This window comes from Hemibagrus wyckioides, linkage group LG29 (genome assembly GCF_019097595.1).
Source record: "Hemibagrus wyckioides isolate EC202008001 linkage group LG29, SWU_Hwy_1.0, whole genome shotgun sequence".
In the NCBI taxonomy this organism is placed as follows: Eukaryota; Metazoa; Chordata; class Actinopteri; order Siluriformes; family Bagridae; genus Hemibagrus; species Hemibagrus wyckioides.
The window spans coordinates 3657430-3674872 of NC_080738.1; the positions used below are offsets into that span (position 1 = coordinate 3657430).

Consider the following 17443-nt stretch of genomic DNA (forward strand, 5'->3'; position numbering starts at 1 on the left):
TCCCACACGATACACAGATACTGGGCTACAAAACATAAATAAATAAATAAATAAATAAATAAAGTAAATGCAGTAACTACTAACGTACAATATATGTAAATAAATCAGTAAATAGCCCACTCTGTGTTTTTTCTACAACTAGGCAGCTTGTTTTTGTTCCGTGTGTTTCAGTGTGTGTGTGTGTGTGTGTGTGTGTGTGTGTGTGTGTGTGTGTTGTCTATAAGTGTTTAAAAAGGTTGCTTTTATTGTTGCTGTGTGTGACTTTTTTTATCACAAATATTGCATCATCATTTTTTTCCGCTGTTGAGAAGTAGCACCACACCACGCTACATTTCCTTTCTGCCTTCCTGCCATTCTGTAAAGCGGAAGTGTGTGGGTGTGCGTGTGTGTGTGTTGACCGCAGCAGACCGAACAGTGTGTATTGTCATATATACAAACAGTCACCGACCATCCTGTTCACAGTGCTAAAAACATTTAGTTATGCAGAAATGATTAATATAGTTAAAATATCGATACCAAATTTGAAACTTCTGAGTATCTATATATTGATACTCCAGCATCAATGTACACATCCCTACTAGGGGACTTAGGGCTATTTCTTTATCTGCACCAAGGCCGAGCATCTCGTCGACAATGGCTTTGCAGGCAGGTAGTATTAATGACTCTGGTACACTGTGTGGCTTTTTCGATTTGGGTTGATTTAGGTAGCTAGCTACCTTTGAGAGCTCTCTCTTTCACCTCTGTGTTGTTGTTATTGTTGTTGTTTCTTAGTGTGTTCATGCAAATGTGCAAAATAATCTGCATTCTTGTTTTGAAGTGAAGGGTGTTTTGTTTGGAGATGGTGTTTAAGCCGTTAAGTGCTGGGGGACCATGGCACTGTTGGAGAACTTTTCCCCCACACGCCAAGCATAACGGAGACGGTGCATTAGGATCCCCGGTAAGTGATAATTTTCATTGTGTAGCCTCAAACTCACCGTTTTTGCTTTCTTTTGACCACCACTCATGCTAGGGCCATCAGATTTTTTCCAATCGGTTCAGAGTTTGCACTTTCCCTTTTCAAATATTTATCCATTGCTGTCACCGTTACCTGTCGTGCACTTAATTGATTCTATTCATGAATTAAAATGGTCATCATTGCGCTACTGAACTGGAGGAACATGTCCATTACTCTGCCAGTTACTACATGGCAGGCACAAGCACTCAAAAATGGCAAATCATTTTCAGAAACTAAATCCCTGTCCTTAAATAACCAAATAACCTTATAACCTTTAACCTGGTTTACATGGAGAATTTGTTTTAGAGGTTCTGACCTTCTGCATGTGTGACTAGAAGTTGTCTGTGACTAGAAATTGTTATGAACAGGCAGTAAAGGATGTTATAGGGACAGAACAGAGCTGGACACTAGATGGCAGGACTCAAGGCTAAGAGTCAGACTTTGGTAGGGCTATCTGGATCAGGTGAGGATCAGTCAATGACTGACCATGTTTTCCTTTTTCCTTAATCCTGTTTTTTGTGTTTTAATCCTGATTATAAATGCTCAAATAATCAGGACCCTTCCTTTTCAGTTGCTTGGAGAGTGTTGGGTCATGTTGTGCAATAGCACAAAAAAATTGTGGACCTATTTACCCTTGCCCATGCCCACCAGATTTATTTTTCTCAAAAGTTCCTCAGCACATTGCAAACTAATTTATACACCATAATACGCTCTCAGTATATCCAAAATCACACCATATGAATCTCCTTCCTCAAAGTAGTGCTGAATGAATTCCATTTTCTTATAAATATAAATATATATATGTTTGTTCTTTTCTTTAAAAGATTTAAAGATTTAAAGTTGTACTATCTGGAAAAAAAAAAAACAGTTTATAGTGAAGGCAGAACACATTTACAAGAAATGAAGTTAGATCCCCAAATTCCCACTGCTTCTATATCCTGAGTGACAGCGGTCTCGTCCAATCAGCAGTAAGAATCCCATTCACAAACTATTCCTATCTTTTCCAGTTTTTCTGAACTCTCCTTGTGTTTCCTGATGTTATTTGTTATTTTGTTTGCACTTTTCAGGCACCATAGAAACTAAATGTTCAGTGTTAGCATGAATTTAACGTTTAAACTATAACGTTTATATTTAAGAGATTATAGATATAGATCTAATTTAATAGAGCTGTATTGATTATTTTATTATTTTTATTGGAAACCATTTCTGTTGTCACGGAGTATGCATGTTCTCCCTGTGCTTTAGGGTTTCCTCCATGTTCTCTGGTTTCCTCCTCTAAACCAAAGATGTAAGCTAATTAGGCTCTATAATCTGAGTGTGTGTGTGTGTGTTTGTGTGCACAGTGAGTGATCCAGTGTGTCCCTCGCCTTATACCCAGAGTCCCCTGGGGTAGATTCCAGCTTCCCTGCCACCTGCTTATGTTTATTAGTGCTGCTGGTGTCCAGCAGTTCGAGTGACCCGTGTACGAGATGACGGATCGTATATGAACACAAACTCTAAGCATTACCTGTTTAGTTCTGTAAGCACTGTGTTGCGGGAGTGGGGAAAAGTGAGAGCTGTTGCTTTAAGACCATTGTCTACATGGAGTTGTAGTCCTGAGTGAAATGCATTATGTGTAATGTAGTGTGGAACAATGTGCTCGGAAGTGTGTGTGTGTGTAAATTTTGAGCTGTATCCTGACGATCTTATCTGCTACGGAGGAATGTTAAATGGCATGCATCGGCTAACTTTGTCCGTCTCATCCTTTTTTATCGAACCATGAACTAAAGAAGTGCTACCCTGCCGCTGTGAGTTATCGGAGCAGAGGAAGTAATCCTGGGGGCTCGTCTGGGATCTGTTTATCACAAGTGGTGAGTTATATGGACATTTAGAATTGTTACTGCTTCACACACAAGCTGTAAAAGAGATAATATTACATGGCATACCTGTGAGAGAGAAAATGTCATGAATTTAATGAACTTTAATGAACTGTTTATTATTAAATAATATTACATAAAAATGCCCTTACAAAACGTGTTATTCTTACTTACCCCATCTCCCTAATTGCCCCCTGATGTTTTGGCCTCGGCCCCTGATGTTTTCAAATCCTAGAAACGCCCCTGGAACTACGTAACTGATTGTAGTTCAGATGAATTAAATTAAATAATGAATCTTTTAATTGTACACACACTTGATTTGGCTGGAGATCTGTATGTGTTTACATCTAAATCATTTAAATTAGCTTCAGCTGGGAATGTTTAGATTTTTAACATGTCTCTGTCATTAATGCATGTTTACCTCAAATCACATCCATTTATTGTTTATACTGAGTTCCTTGATCAAAAACTCCCTAATGGTCATGAAAATAAAACCTAAAAATAACCATTAGAGAACGTTCCTAGAAGGTTATTATTTGGTTTTGAAAAAATAATCAAAGGGGAATCCTATGCTAATGTTAGGAGAAGGTTCTTTGTTTGCTGGCTCTCCTGTTTGGGGAATAAGTTGCTCCCCATTTCAACAAGCAGGGAATTATCAGCCCTAGGAGAAGTAGTGTTACTAATAGAACAATGTAGAGAGTGTCTAAAATCTTTTCCCACTACACTCTTACAGACTGACATAAATACACCTATTTTTAATGATTTATTTTCAGCAGTCAATCCATCATTGATAAACAAACCAGAACCACAGAGAGAGAGAGAGAGAGAGAAAGAGAGAGAGAGTGTGTGTGCGCGGCTGTGTCACTGACTCAGCTGCTCCATTTTGTTACGAGAGGAAACTAAAATATTCCAGGAGTAAAAGCTAAAGCTCTGATATATAAACGCTATAATCTGGAGAAGGAGACATGACCTTCAACATGAGTGTGTCTGGAAAACAGGACTTAAAGAAAGACGAGAGGTCAGTAACTTTTACATTCACCAGCAATAAATACACACCGTCTCATGGGAACAGATCTGTATCTCTAAACACTCACTAGTTAACACAGGAACTAAACTTTGGTTTAAGGTGTTTAATAGCAGTGAATAGATCACTGATCTGATCTAAGAACAGTTTAGAGAAATCATTCAGTGAGAGAAGAGTAAAAAGGACTGTGTAATGTGGAGCAGAAGAGCAGCATAGCTTTGAGTCAGTGAACTCGACAGGCTTTAAGACCCAGCGGAGTCAGTTCTCTGTGATTGGGACTCCTGACCTCAGTGTAATTCCTGAGGTATGAGGCGTGTCTCCTGTTTGAAGAAGTGTGCAGACTGGAGCTGAATTAAAAAGATGGAATTATTGGTGTTTAATGATCAACACAGTGTTTAACAGTGCTGAGACAGCAGAGGATTAATTATTGCTGATATTTCTGTTGGAATTCTAGAATGATGGCGGGAAAGAGATCAGACTCACCAGAACCCAGCTGTGTGTCCATGAAGAGTGACCGGTCAATGGGACTTCCAATTAACTTCAGAGACAGAGACAGTTCTACTGATGTGAGGTCAGTATAGTGAGGTGTTTTACAGCAGTGTTCCACCTGATCAAACTCACTGGTCTCATTATGAAGCCCTTCATGAGCTTTATCAGGTGTTGAAGCAGTAAAACACTAAACTGTGCAGTGCTGCAGCTCTCGGTCCGGCAGTGAGGACAACTGCTTTAAGAGGTCAGTTCAGCCTGCAGTCCCTGAGCTGGAGGGTCTGTGGTGCTACAGAAGAACATTTACACCTGGGATATTAATGACAATATAAATCATTTTATTCATTAATTCAATCATTTGTTTCTAAACATGTTAGTGTCAGTGATGAAATCCTGAAATCAGTGTATTGTGTTAAGAGGATAGTGTTAAATATCTGTCTCTGTATTTATTACTGTGATTTCTGCAGCTATGAATACATATAGTCCATATTACATGATGTGTTTTATTTGTTCACAGACCACAAAAGAAGAAATCAAACATCAGCAGAAATCAGCTGGACTCCATATTCAAGGTGTGTGAGTGTGTGTGTGTGTGTGTGTGTGTTTTATAGTGTGTAATGTGTGTGTTGTCATACCTTGTCATTTCTTGATGTCCAGTAGAATTATGGGTAATCACTTGTATGAATAATCAGAATTTCAGTTGTAACTAAAGGCAAGAGGAAGAGACTTTTATTATTTTCATAATCAAAATCATTAACAAAGCACCATTCACTGTGTAAGATTCTAATATTTAGATCTGTTCCTGTGTGTTTCTGACCAGGAGCTGGAACACAAAGTCATAACTCTGATAAAGAATGAGCTGAAGAGGTTTAGGAAGCTCCTGAGTCCAGATTACCCAGCATGCACTGAGAGGGAGGTGGAGGATGAGGAGGATCTGCACAGTGTCAGAGAGGGAGCTCTGAAGATCACACTGCACTTCCTGAAGAACATGAAGCACACAGATCTCGCTAACACACTGCAGAACAGTAAGAGCTCTTTATTCCATGGCTTTATTCCATCAGGTTCACTTTAGAGAGAGGAAATAGTTTTAGATATGAAGACTTTTAGTTTTAACTTTGATTTTAGTATCATGTACATCTGCTGCTTTTCTGTCCTGTTCATGGTCCAGCTTGTGGTCACTCTGTACAATGGTCCTGTTCCTTCAATAATATTTAGTAGATGAATCAGGAATGAACAGCAGCATTTGAAAGAATTTTACATTTTATATAGTGCTCAGTGATTCTGCATTAAAACATGTAATTACTGTTTATTAGAACTCGCCTCTGTGTATCAGACAAAGCTGAAATCCAACCTGAGAGACAAGTTTAAAAGAATTAATGAAGGAATCTCACAGCATGGAAGATCAGCACTTCTGAATGAGATCTACACAGAGCTCTACATCACAGAGGGTTGGAGTGGAGACGTCAATAATGAACATGAGGTGAGACAGATTGAGACAGCGTCCAGGAGACCAGCAACACAGGAGATACCCATCAACTGTAATGACCTCTTTAAGGACAAGTCCATCAGAACTGTGCTGACTAAAGGAGTTGCTGGAATTGGAAAAACAGTCTCTGTGCAGAAATTCATTCTGGACTGGACTGAAGGAAAATCAAATCAGGACATCACCTTCATGTTTCCACTTCCCTTTAGAGAGCTGAATCTGATGAAGGAGAAAAATCTCAGTCTGATGAATCTTCTTCATCACTTTTTCCCAGAAATAAGAAATCTAGAATCAATAGACTGTGACTCCTACAAAGTGGTGTTGATCTTTGATGGTCTGGATGAGTGTCAACTTCCTCTAAATTTCCAGAAGAATGAGAGATTGTGTGATGTGACAGAGTCAGCCTCAGTGGATGTTCTGCTGACGAACCTCATCAAAAGGAATCTGCTTCCCTCTGCTCTCCTCTGGATAACCTCTCGACCAGGAGCAGCCAATCAGATCCCTCCTGAGTGTGTAGACCAGGTAACAGAGGTACGAGGGTTTAATGATCCTCAGAAAGAGGAGTACTTCAGGAAGAGGATCAGTGATCAGAGCCTGGCCAATAAAATCATCAGACACATGAAGTCTTCAAGAAGCCTCTACATCATGTGCCACATCCCAGTCTTCTGCTGGATCTCAGCCACTGTTCTAGAGAGAATGTTGGGTGAAGCAGAGAGTGGAGAGATCCCCAAGACTCTGACTCAAATGTTCACACACTTCCTGATCTTTCAGATCAAACACAAGGATGAAAAGTACCATCAGAAACATGACCCTGATCCTCAGCAGACCAGAGAGAGTATCCTGGCACTGGGAAAACTGGCTTTCCAGCAGCTGGAGAAAGGAAACCTGATCTTCTATGAGGAAGACCTGAGAGAGTGTGGCATTGATGTCAGAGAAGTGTCAGTGTACTCAGGAGTGTGTACCCAGATCTTCAGAGAGGAGTTTGGGCTTCACCTGGGGAAGGTGTTCAGCTTTGTACATCTGAGTGTTCAGGAGTTTCTGGCTGCTTTATACGTGTTTTTCTGCTTTAAATTAAGAAAGGCAAATGTGCTTGTGGAGCAAAATACTGAATATTTAAATTTCTTCAGAAATCCAAATATGTCTGATCTCCTCAGGAGTGCAGTGGACAAGGCCTTACAGAGTGAGAATGGACACCTGGACCTGTTCCTCCGCTTCCTTCTGGGTCTCTCACTGGAGTCCAATCAGACTCTCTTACGAGACTTAATGCCACAGACAGGAAGTAGTTCTCACAGAAAACAGGAAACAGTGGAGTACATCAAGGAGAAGATCAGGGAGAATCCATCTCCAGAGAAATCCATCAATCTGTTCCACTGTCTGAATGAACTGAATGATCATTCTCTAGTGCAGGAAGTACAGACTTACATGAACAAAGGATATTACAGCTGTCTCAGTGGATCCAGTCTCTCTCCTGCTCAGTGTTCAGCTCTGGTGTTTATGTTACTGACCTCAGAACAGGAGCTGGATGAGTTTAAATTGGGTAAATATGATCCATCAGAGGAATGTCTTCTGAGACTGCTGCCAGTGGTCAAAGCCTTCAGAAAAGCTGTGTGAGTATTTTTATTTATAAATGTATTACTGCATGGTTTGTTATTTTAATGTGACACTGAACTGCACTGTTTGGATTAATGCTTGTTAATAGTTCCTCTAATCCTCTTTAAACAAACCTCTGGTACTTTTACAGAAGATTGTTTCACTTTTTACACTAACACGTCATGTCTGCACTGAGGGCTGGGCCATATGGACAAAATTTTATGGATCAGGATATGAATCATTTTATATCTTTTATAGATGAATCATGATATATTAAGTTTTCTCTAAAATTTATATAAAAATCTGTACAAAATAACTGCATGCATTTAAGAACTAAACACATTTCTGAAGTAAATAGCAGTGAAGGCCACTGTTTATTTAAGAAAGAGATTCTTACTTTTTTGCACATTTTTATTTTCCAAAGTCCATTCTAATAAATAAATAAAACACTATAAATCTATATTGCTAATAAAATGATTTTCTAAAGTGTAATTTTGAAAGAATAAAATTGCCCAGCCCTTATCACCTTCTAAGACAAGATGAAAAAACCAACTCTATCTTTTCACACTGTTCCTGTAAATTAACACACTTGCTGTAACTGACCAGTTCCATATGTATGACCACACACAGGCTCCCATGACTGGCTTTACCTTGTTTAATTACCTGGTTTAGTTTGAACAAATCAACCTTTTTCTTTAGTTTGGATCTGTTTGGACGTATGTGAAGACTCCACCTGTACTCGGGTCCACACCAAACACCTGAACCAGTGTGTGTGTAAAATCAGAGGTCTCCAGGTGACAGATTTGTACCTGTACGAGCACAGAGAACAACACACACCAACTGTTTTACCGTCTCTGTGAAATTCAGCATATAACTCAGTGTAAAGTACGACTAGTATTGGCATGTTATTAACTGCTAGTGTACAGCTCTATAATTCTTTATTTTCTGTAATAAAATGCACTGGATCTGCAGTGTTGGGTGTAGAAACTTGAACACAGATCAGAGTGTAGTGTTTGTAGGCTGCTCACTCTCACCTGTGTGTGTTATGTACATGACCTAATGGTCTTATAATAAATTGTAGCTGAGAGATTGTGGAGTTCAGAAAGACGTCCCTGCTCCTGTAAATGTCCTGATGTGGTGTCCTGTCCTCTGATTTCTATGTGTGAGAGAAACACACTCACATTTCTGTTACAGCTTCAACTTTAGCTGGATTATGGCTGTGTGTGTGTTTGAGATCAGTGTTCTGATATTTCATCATTTCTCTTCCAGTCTGTGTGAGTGTAATCTGACAGAGGAAAGCTGTAGAGCTCTGTCCTCAGTTCTCAGCTCAAACTCCTCCAGTCTGAGAGAACTGAACCTGAGTGAGAATAAACTGCAGGATTCAGGAGTGAAGCTGCTCTCTTTTGGACTGAAGAATCCACACTGTACACTGGAGATACTGAGGTACACACACACACACACACACACTGGTCATATAATATTTACACACACACTTAAAGTAGATGGTCAGCTTCATTAGTGGTGTATAAACTGCAGCCTGTATAACAGTATAAATTTGCTGTCCCCTCAAAATAACTCAACACACAGCCATTAATGTCTAAACTGTTGGCAACAAAAGTGAGTACACCCCTAAGTGGCCCAATTAGCCATTTCCCCTCCCCGGTGTCATGTGACTCATTAGTGTTACAAGGTCTCAGGTGTGATTGGGGAGCAGGTGTCTCACACTGTCTCATATTAGTCACTGGAAGTTCAACATGGCACCTCATGGCAAAGAACTCTCTGAGGATCTGAAAAAAAGATTTGTTGCTCTACATAAAGATGGCCTAGGCTATAAGAAGATTGCCAAGACCCTGAAACTGAGCTGCAGCACGGTGGGCAAGACCATACAGCGGTTTTACAGGACAGGTTCCACTCAGAACAGGCCTCTCCATGGTCCACTAAAGAAGTTGAGTGCATGTGCTCAGCGTCATATCCGGAGGTTGTCTTTGGGAAATAGACGTATGAGTGCTGCCAGCATTGCTACAGAGGTTGAAGGGGTGGGGGGTCAGCCTGTCAGTGCTCAGACCGTATGCCACACACTGCATCAAATTGGTCTGCATGGCTGTCGTCCCAGAAGGAAGCCTCTACTAAAGATGATGCACAAGAAAGCCCGCATAGAGTTTGCTGAAGACAAGCAGACTAAGGACATGGATTACTGGATCCATGTCATGTGGTCCGATGAGACCAAGATAAACTTAATTGGTTCAGATGGTGTCAAGGGTGTGTGGCAGCAACCAGGTGAGGAGTAAAAAAAAAAGTGTGTCTTGCCTACAGTCAAGCATGGTGGTGGGAGTGTCATGGTCTGGGCCTGCATGAGAGCAAATTTACACTCTAATACAGGATGTACACTCACTACTTTACATTGAGCAGAGTGTCATTTCTTCAGTGTTGTCACATGAAAAGATATAATAAAATATTTACAAAAATGTGAGGGGTGTACTCACTTTTGTGAGATACTGTGTGTGTGTGTATGTATGTATATATATATATATATAATCGACTTGAAGACAGACGGCTGAAAGGAACGCACTCAGCTTAAAAAGGGAATTCTGTAGTGCATTATTAACTGAACCAGCCGCAGACATATTGCTCTGGTGCAGCTTTTAGATACTTAGCAGTAATAGCACTGAAAGAGTATAGCTTAAATATGTGTGTTTGTGTGTGTGTGTAGATATTTAGATATATATATAGAAACAGCAGGTAAAATAAGTATTGAACACGTCACCATTTATCTCAGTAAATATATTTGTAATGGTGCTATTGACAAGAACTTTTCACCAGATGTTAGTAACAACCCATGCAATCCACACATACAAAGAAATCAAACCATAGATGTCCATAAATGAAATAATGTGTAATGACACAGGGAACAGGTATTGAACACATGAAGAAAGGGAGGTGCAAAAAGTCATGGAAAGCCAAGACACCAGCTGAAATCAATCAGTAATTAGAAAGCAGTCCTGCCCACTGGTCAGTGCAAATTAATATCAGATGGTTCAGTCCTGACTGATGGCCTATAAAAAGGAGTCTCATTACCAAGGTGTCACACAAGAAACATCTCATGATGGGTAAAAGCAAAGAGCTCTCTCAAGACCTTCACAACCTTATTGTTGCAAAACATACTGATGGCACTGGTCACAGAAGGATTTCTAAACTTCTGAATGTTCCAGTGAACACTGTTGGGGTCATAATCCGGAAGTGGAAAGAACATCATTTGCCCAGGTGTTCCTCTTGGATTTCTGACAGAGGAGTGAAAAGAATGATCAGAAGAGTTGTCCAAGAGCCAAGGACCACCTGTGGAGAGCTTCAGAAAGACCTGGAACTAGCCGATTCAATTGTTCCAAAGAAAACAATAAGTAATGCACTAAACCTCCATGGCCTGTGTGTACACTCACCACACAAGACTCCACTGCTGAAGAAAAAGCATGTTGAAGCTCATTTAAAGTTTGGTGCATAACATTTGGACAAGCCTGTGAAATACTCTGAGAATATAGTCTGGTCAGATAAGACCAAAATTGAACTCTTTGGATGCCTTTGAAGAGCAACTCCTTCAAAATTCCTTCATAATCCCGCAGTAAAATGAATTGATCTATAGATCAATGGGACTATAGAATATGCCATTATGAAGTGATCTGAGTTGGATTGATCAACTAACAATCTGAAATGTCTATTTTAAAAAGGATTTTAAAAATTCCAGTAAAATGAATTTAGCTTAGTACATTTTAGTCTCTTTAAACCTTTATGTTCCCCATTTTAAAATGTAAATTATAGGGATGCCACAATACTCAATATTATATTGAAGCATTCGGTACGACCTCCATGGTTCAATACTCGTATGTGAACCACTTTTTTTTTCGGTTATTCGTTGAAATAATTCCCATGTGGTTTATTACTCTCTGAACCGCCTGTTTGTGTTTGCCTGTACTGTATGTCTAGGCGCTGAGACAGACACGCCTTCCCGCAAGTAAATATCCAATCAGTGAGCACTAAAGTTAGGGGCGGTAACCATGCTTGCATTTCACTCTAACCCTGGAGAGCGGTGAAGCGAGACAAATACGAGGAAGCAGCCCTGTCTTTCAGATCTGTGGTGTGGACTATGATTTGTTGTGGACTATGATGCCGATGAAACAAAAACACTAAACAAAAACATGACTGTGTTTAAGCACTGTTCCACACGAGTTACCTACTGACATGGAAATACTTCCAACATGACCACACATATGCAGCTCCATCACCCAGAGATATCACTGTGTGGAAGCAGGATGATAGAGCAGGTAACACAGGAACCCAAAAAACAACAGTCCCCTATCTGATTCCTTCCAGCATTCATTCACAACTGGTTCCAAGAGACACAAAAAACCCCAAATGCAGTAGGGGTGTTCATTGCTAAAGATTAGCAGCTGTTTTCAGTGATCAGTGATGTGGGCTTTTGGCACTGTATAAAAGTGCTGTCTTTTTTTTTTAAGCACAATCTCCACGAAAAGATGCGCAAAAAAAATAGAAAAGGAATTGGCTAAAGCACAAAGTCTTGCTCTAACAACAGATAGTTGGACCTCGCGGGTAACAGAGAGTTATCTCACCGTGACTGGTCATTACATAGCAGATTGGGAAATAAAGAGCGCTGTACTCCAAACACGTCCCCTGTATGAAAATCATACAAGTGCTAATTTATATCTCACTATTTTCAGTACACTATGAATGTGTACAAGTTGATTTTTGCATTTATGTAAAATAAAGAAAATTGCAACTAAAACCATATTATTCTTCTTAACATACTTACTGTTCCTGTCACCTAAACAAAGAATAATGAAAAAAAATTTAATTTGCCAAGCCATCCGAACAGAACTGAAAACCATCGTTAAAAACTTAGGTGCATATTGAACCGTGGGTTAACTGGGTTATGGTTAGGGTTAGAACTGTCTAAAACCGTATCCCTACTATATACATTCAGCTACTTTAACCTTGCTTTCAGAAAGAGCGGCTGGTTTAACCGCAGTGATTATTGCTACTTCTCCTCATGGACTTCTCCACTAAAGGAAGACCTTTTTTCAGCCGTTTATTGTGGATTACCGCTTGGGAGGATTCTCTGGGGAGCTTCCTGAATTAGTCTGAGTAATGGATCCACTCACCTTATATACTGCTTACAAGGACCGTCTCATTTCAGGAAAGACTGGCACTGTGGTTTATTGTCTCTATTTGGTGATTTGCTTTTGTAGAATTACTGATTTGATAACTGACAAACTTTATTTCTCCAGATATTATCTATGATCTTGTATTAAATAATGAGTCAGCTTAATATTTTGGTTTGAACTGTGGTGGACTGAACTCTCCTCACAATCCAATCAGTACTTTAAATCTACTGAATCAGAAAAAGATATTGTGCTGTTATAGGAGACACATCTGTTGTGTTCTGATGTTTGTCATCTGGCCAATAAGTTTATTAGGTCACATTTTCATCATTAGACACAAAAACCAAAGTCGTGTCTGTTTTACCTTCACAATCTTAAATAAAAGTTATAAAATTATGGCTGTGTGTGTTTGAGATCAGTGTTCTGATATTTCATCATTTCTCTTCCAGTCTGTGGAGGTGTAATCTGACAGAGGAAAGCTGTAGAGCTCTGTCCTCAGTTCTCAGCTCAAACTCCTCCAGTCTGAGAGAACTGAACCTGAGTTACAATAAACTGCAGGATTCAGGAGTGAAGCTGCTCTCTGCTGGACTGAAGAATCCACACTGTACACTGGAGATACTGAGGTACACACACACACACATACACATACTGTACACACACACACACACACACACACAGACAGAGGTCACATAATATTTACATACACACACACACACATTTTATATATATATATATATATATATATATATATATATATATATATATATATATATATATATATACATACATACATGCGCACACACACACAAACACTCACTCACTAAGTATGTTAATGTCTGACTAATAATAATAATAATAATAATAATAATAATATCTTAATTTACACAGCACCTTTCCTACTTAAAATAAAAAATATATAATAATTTTTAAGACATAAAAGCAGTTTTAAGCCTAAAATCCAGAGATCTAATTGAAGCTAAAGTAAATAAGTGTGTTCAAGCTGCTTTTTAAATGTATTTAGTGAAGGTTCCTGATGGATATACACTGGGAGTGAGTTCCACATCCTGGGAGCAGGGACACTAAAAGCACTTTCACCGAGCTTCATCTTATTAAAATTCACATGAAGAAAGTCAGCATTTGTTCATGGTACAAAAATATTTAAGGTGTGATCCATCAGGAATTCTGCTAAATACACAGGTGCAATGCCATTAAGTATCTCTAACAGTGTGCTCTAAATCTTCTGTCTGCTGAGGCGTTTACACCATGTGGGCTTACAGCTATACACAGACAGACCGCTCCATCCTCCTTTAATACACACACATTACTTTAGTCTTAACTGAATTACTCGTCTTATCTCTCATACTTTATGCATTTCTGCTGGTTTGTATTTTAAATTGTGTTTTTCTGTCCTAGCTCTGTGTTGGTGTTCTGTGTTTGTAATTATATGTTGTATGTTTATGTAGCACCAGGTCCTGGAGAAACCTGGTTTCATTTCACTATGTACTGCGTCAGATATATGTGGCTGAAATGATGACAAAAGCTTCTTGACTTGAGTTGACAAAAATATTCCAGAAAATGTTTGTAACAGAAAGTAAATGTGTCCACAGATCTACAGACTGAACACACTGTAATGAAGCAGTAAAGGACAGTGTGGAAATATGGAAATGTTCTCCAGCAGAACTTTCCCCAGAGCTGCTGAACACACTGTATGAAAATCTCTCTGCTAGAAATAAAGAGACGTGTTTGTTCAGAGTGGCCTCTCTGTTATTATCTTCTTTTAGAAAGTTAAACACATCATCTCATATGAGCTGAGACACATGGATCTGTCCAAGAGCAGTCCAAGTTTATACACAGACTCTTCATTTTATATTTTTATTCTGTCATTAGATTCTTGTGTTCAGGTAAACACTTTTTTCCCAACTGATGGAAATAAATCAAATACTTCATCATTTCTCTTCCAGTCTGTGGAAGTGTAATCTGACAAAGAAAAGCTGTAGAGCTCTGTCCTCAGTTCTCAGCTCAAACTCCTCCAGTCTGAGAGAACTGTACCTGAGTGACAATAAACTGCAGGATTCAGGAGTGAAGCTGCTCTCTGCTGGACTGAAGAATCCACACTGTACACTGGAGATACTGAGGTACACACACATACACACACACACACACACACACACACACATACACACACACACACACACACCAGAGTTTTAATAAACACAACTCCAGTTCTCTGTTGTAACTGTAATTGTAGAGATCTGATATATTGTCATTGTTGTGTGTGTGAGATGGAGAGTAAAAAGTTCTGCTTCATGATATTTTTAACTTAAAATAATTTGAGGAAACAGTAATGAGCTTTGTTATATCTGCAGTTTTATTACATAATTCCCCTCTAAATGTCTAGTTTTCTGTCTGTCCCCATCTGAGTGGACACACTACAGGGTGGTTCTGAAGTCTTCTCCAATGAACTATTATTACCAAATACTTACAAAACTTCACTAATCCATAAAAATAAAATAAAGAAATTTCCTCAGGCTTGGATGAGAAGAAACAACCGGCTTTATTTTTATCAAGACGATCTTTAACAAAAATAACAGTAAAATGTCTCTCAAGTACACAGCATCAGCCCCGACGTGGTCAAGTGCACCCCCCCCCACCCCCGTACAAAATCCCCTCTATTTATCCTGACATCCTTACCCCTCCTATTAGTCTCATGATTGTTTTTACTCGTTAGGAAACGTTTCTCACACCCTGTGGATCTCAATCACTGACCTTCTGTGTGTGAGAGAAACACACTCACATTTCTGTTACAGCTTCAACTTTAGCTGGATTATGGCTGTGTGTGTGTTTGAGATCAGTGTTCTGATATTTCATCATTTCTCTTCCAGTCTGTGGAGGTGTAATCTGACAGAGGAAAGCTGTAGAGCTCTGTCCTCAGTTCTCAGATCAAACTCCTCCAGTCTGAGAGAACTGGACCTGAGTTACAATAAACTGCAGGATTCAGGAGTGAAGCTGCTCTCTGCTGGACTGAAGAATCCACACTGTACACTGGAGATACTGAGGTACACACACACACACGCGCGCACACACACACAAACACACAAACACATCAGAGTTTTAATAAACACAGCAACCTCCAGTTCTCATCTGTTGTAAGTGTAATTGTAGAGATCTGATATATTGTCATTGTTGTGTGTGAGATGGAGAGTAAATGTAGTGTATATAAAGATTTTGTGTAGTTCATGTTTTCAATGCTAAAACTGAGTGTGTTAAGTGTGAGAAGGTTTTCTTTCTTGCAGGATGATGAACTGCAGTATTACAGATGAAGGTTGTGCTGCTCTGGATTCAGCTCTGAGGTCAAACTCCTCATCACACCTGAGAGAACTGGATCTGGACTATAATTATCCAGGAGAATCAGGAGTGAAGCTGCTCTCTGATCTACTGAAGGATCCACACTGTAAACTGGAGACACTAGAGTGAGTTACTGACTTCCTGTCTCTTTACTCTACTGTATTGTAAGACATTGAGTAATATTCAGTGTGTTCTGTAAAATGTCACATCTAGTGTGTGCATTACGCTTCTGTTGTTCATAAGGAATGTGATGAGTGACTCTGTTTAACGTTGTCTGTAATTCTGTCCTCTTCTGTCTTTCAGAATTAAATGTTATAAACTCACCAGGTCTGGTGTATGACCGGAGTCTGACCTCAAACCTCTTGTCCAGGATAAAGCAGTAGTGGTGAAGCGTTAGAACCCGTCCCACATTTCCAGCAGTTTGGGAGCTGAATCATTCATATTCAGATGTAGAAGTTCCAGAACAATAACCGTGACTGACCACATCCTTTCATCCACTCAGCTACAAGTTACTTCAGGCTTTAATCACACATTTTACAATCCAAAGTCCAATCCTTCAGCATCTACACACAACACAGAGATATCATCACACCATCACACTGATTACACAAACACACATCCAGCTGTTGGAGATGTTTATAGTCAATTTTTATCTCCTTATTTTTATATCACATTTGTTTCTGCACAGATGATTGAGTTACAGTTGTAATATTTATCTTTTTTTTCTTTAAAAATGACTTATTTTCATATCTCTAATCTTTGTTTGCTAATCTGTGTTTAATTGTAACCATGGTAACAGGTCTGCTGATTGATTTGTTGTTGTAGTGACCCAGTTTTGTATATATGTTGTATACATGTCATTTCCACTGTGTGTAATTACAGAATAAACAGTGAGTGTGAGTGAAACACAACAATTCAGGTGTTTGAGGTGTGTTTGATCACAAACCTTTCTGAAGCAGTAACTGTTCTCTCTCAGTAACATGATCACTTCCTGTCTCTCAGGTGCTGCAGTATTGGGTGTGGAGCTGAACACAGGAAGTTACTGCAAGGAAAACATTCAACAATTCAATTTAATGAACAATTCAATCTCAACAACTTAATTTAAGTCCTACATGATGGAGCAGACTGGAGCCCAGTGTTAGACCCAAATCATGTTCATTCACATGTTAAAGAAAACTGCTGCATCTTTGTGGAAGTCCGTGTCATTCACAAGGAAGCAGTTTACTGGAACGGATCAGAATCTGAATCACTTCACTGCCTGTGAGTTGGGACACAGGTTTAGGATCAGACTCAGGAGAACACTTTGTATTCAAGTGGAACCTTAAATTAATATAAGTTCTCTAAATAGACCTGCACATGTAAACAAGATCAATTTTGTGTGTGTGTGTGTGTGTTGTATTTATTACTTTATTTATTTATTTTTTCTTTGCACTGGCTTATCTATGCTCTGTTTGCACCTAGCTACACACTGTGCACTTTACGTGGCTAAGACAAACT

The 17443-nt window shown here is 39.2% G+C and overlaps 1 protein-coding gene and 1 pseudogene across 8 annotated transcripts; one reads left to right on the forward strand and one right to left on the reverse strand.

The window, feature by feature from the left end:
• LOC131348986 (NACHT, LRR and PYD domains-containing protein 3-like) overlaps nucleotides 1-17443 on the reverse strand; it is a 333823-nt pseudogene that overhangs the window by 124472 nt on the left and 191908 nt on the right.
• On the forward strand, nucleotides 430-16885 carry LOC131348993 (NACHT, LRR and PYD domains-containing protein 12-like). Of its 8 annotated transcripts, none has more exons than XM_058384280.1 (14): nucleotides 430-649; nucleotides 818-937; nucleotides 2764-2844; nucleotides 3624-3868; nucleotides 4329-4445; nucleotides 4878-4932; nucleotides 5181-5385; nucleotides 5674-7450; nucleotides 8703-8876; nucleotides 13051-13224; nucleotides 14563-14736; nucleotides 15484-15657; nucleotides 15895-16071; nucleotides 16250-16885. In XM_058384280.1, the coding sequence occupies exons 4-14, from the start codon at nucleotides 3816-3818 to the stop codon at nucleotides 16284-16286; spliced, it is 3117 nt and encodes a 1038-aa protein (XP_058240263.1). In that variant the 5' UTR covers nucleotides 430-649; nucleotides 818-937; nucleotides 2764-2844; nucleotides 3624-3815; the 3' UTR covers nucleotides 16287-16885. The 8 variants fall into 8 exon arrangements, with proteins under 8 accessions (XP_058240263.1, XP_058240264.1, XP_058240266.1 ...); XM_058384281.1 differs by having other exon boundaries at nucleotides 3627-3868; XM_058384283.1 differs by lacking the exon at nucleotides 3624-3868 and having other exon boundaries at nucleotides 16250-16884.

What these genes read in the sequence shown, in the direction of transcription:
- LOC131348993 (XM_058384280.1), top strand. Translation starts at nt 3,816, where the DNA reads ATGACCTTCAACATGAGTGTGTCTGGAAAACAGGACTTAAAGAAAGAC. An exon ending in AAAGCCTTCAGAAAAGCTGT is followed by an intron (nt 7,451 to 8,702) that starts GTGAGTATTTTT and finishes TTTCTCTTCCAG; the next exon opens with TCTGTGTGAGTGTAATCTGA. An exon ending in TGTACACTGGAGATACTGAG is followed by an intron (nt 13,225 to 14,562) that starts GTACACACACAC and finishes TTTCTCTTCCAG; the next exon opens with TCTGTGGAAGTGTAATCTGA.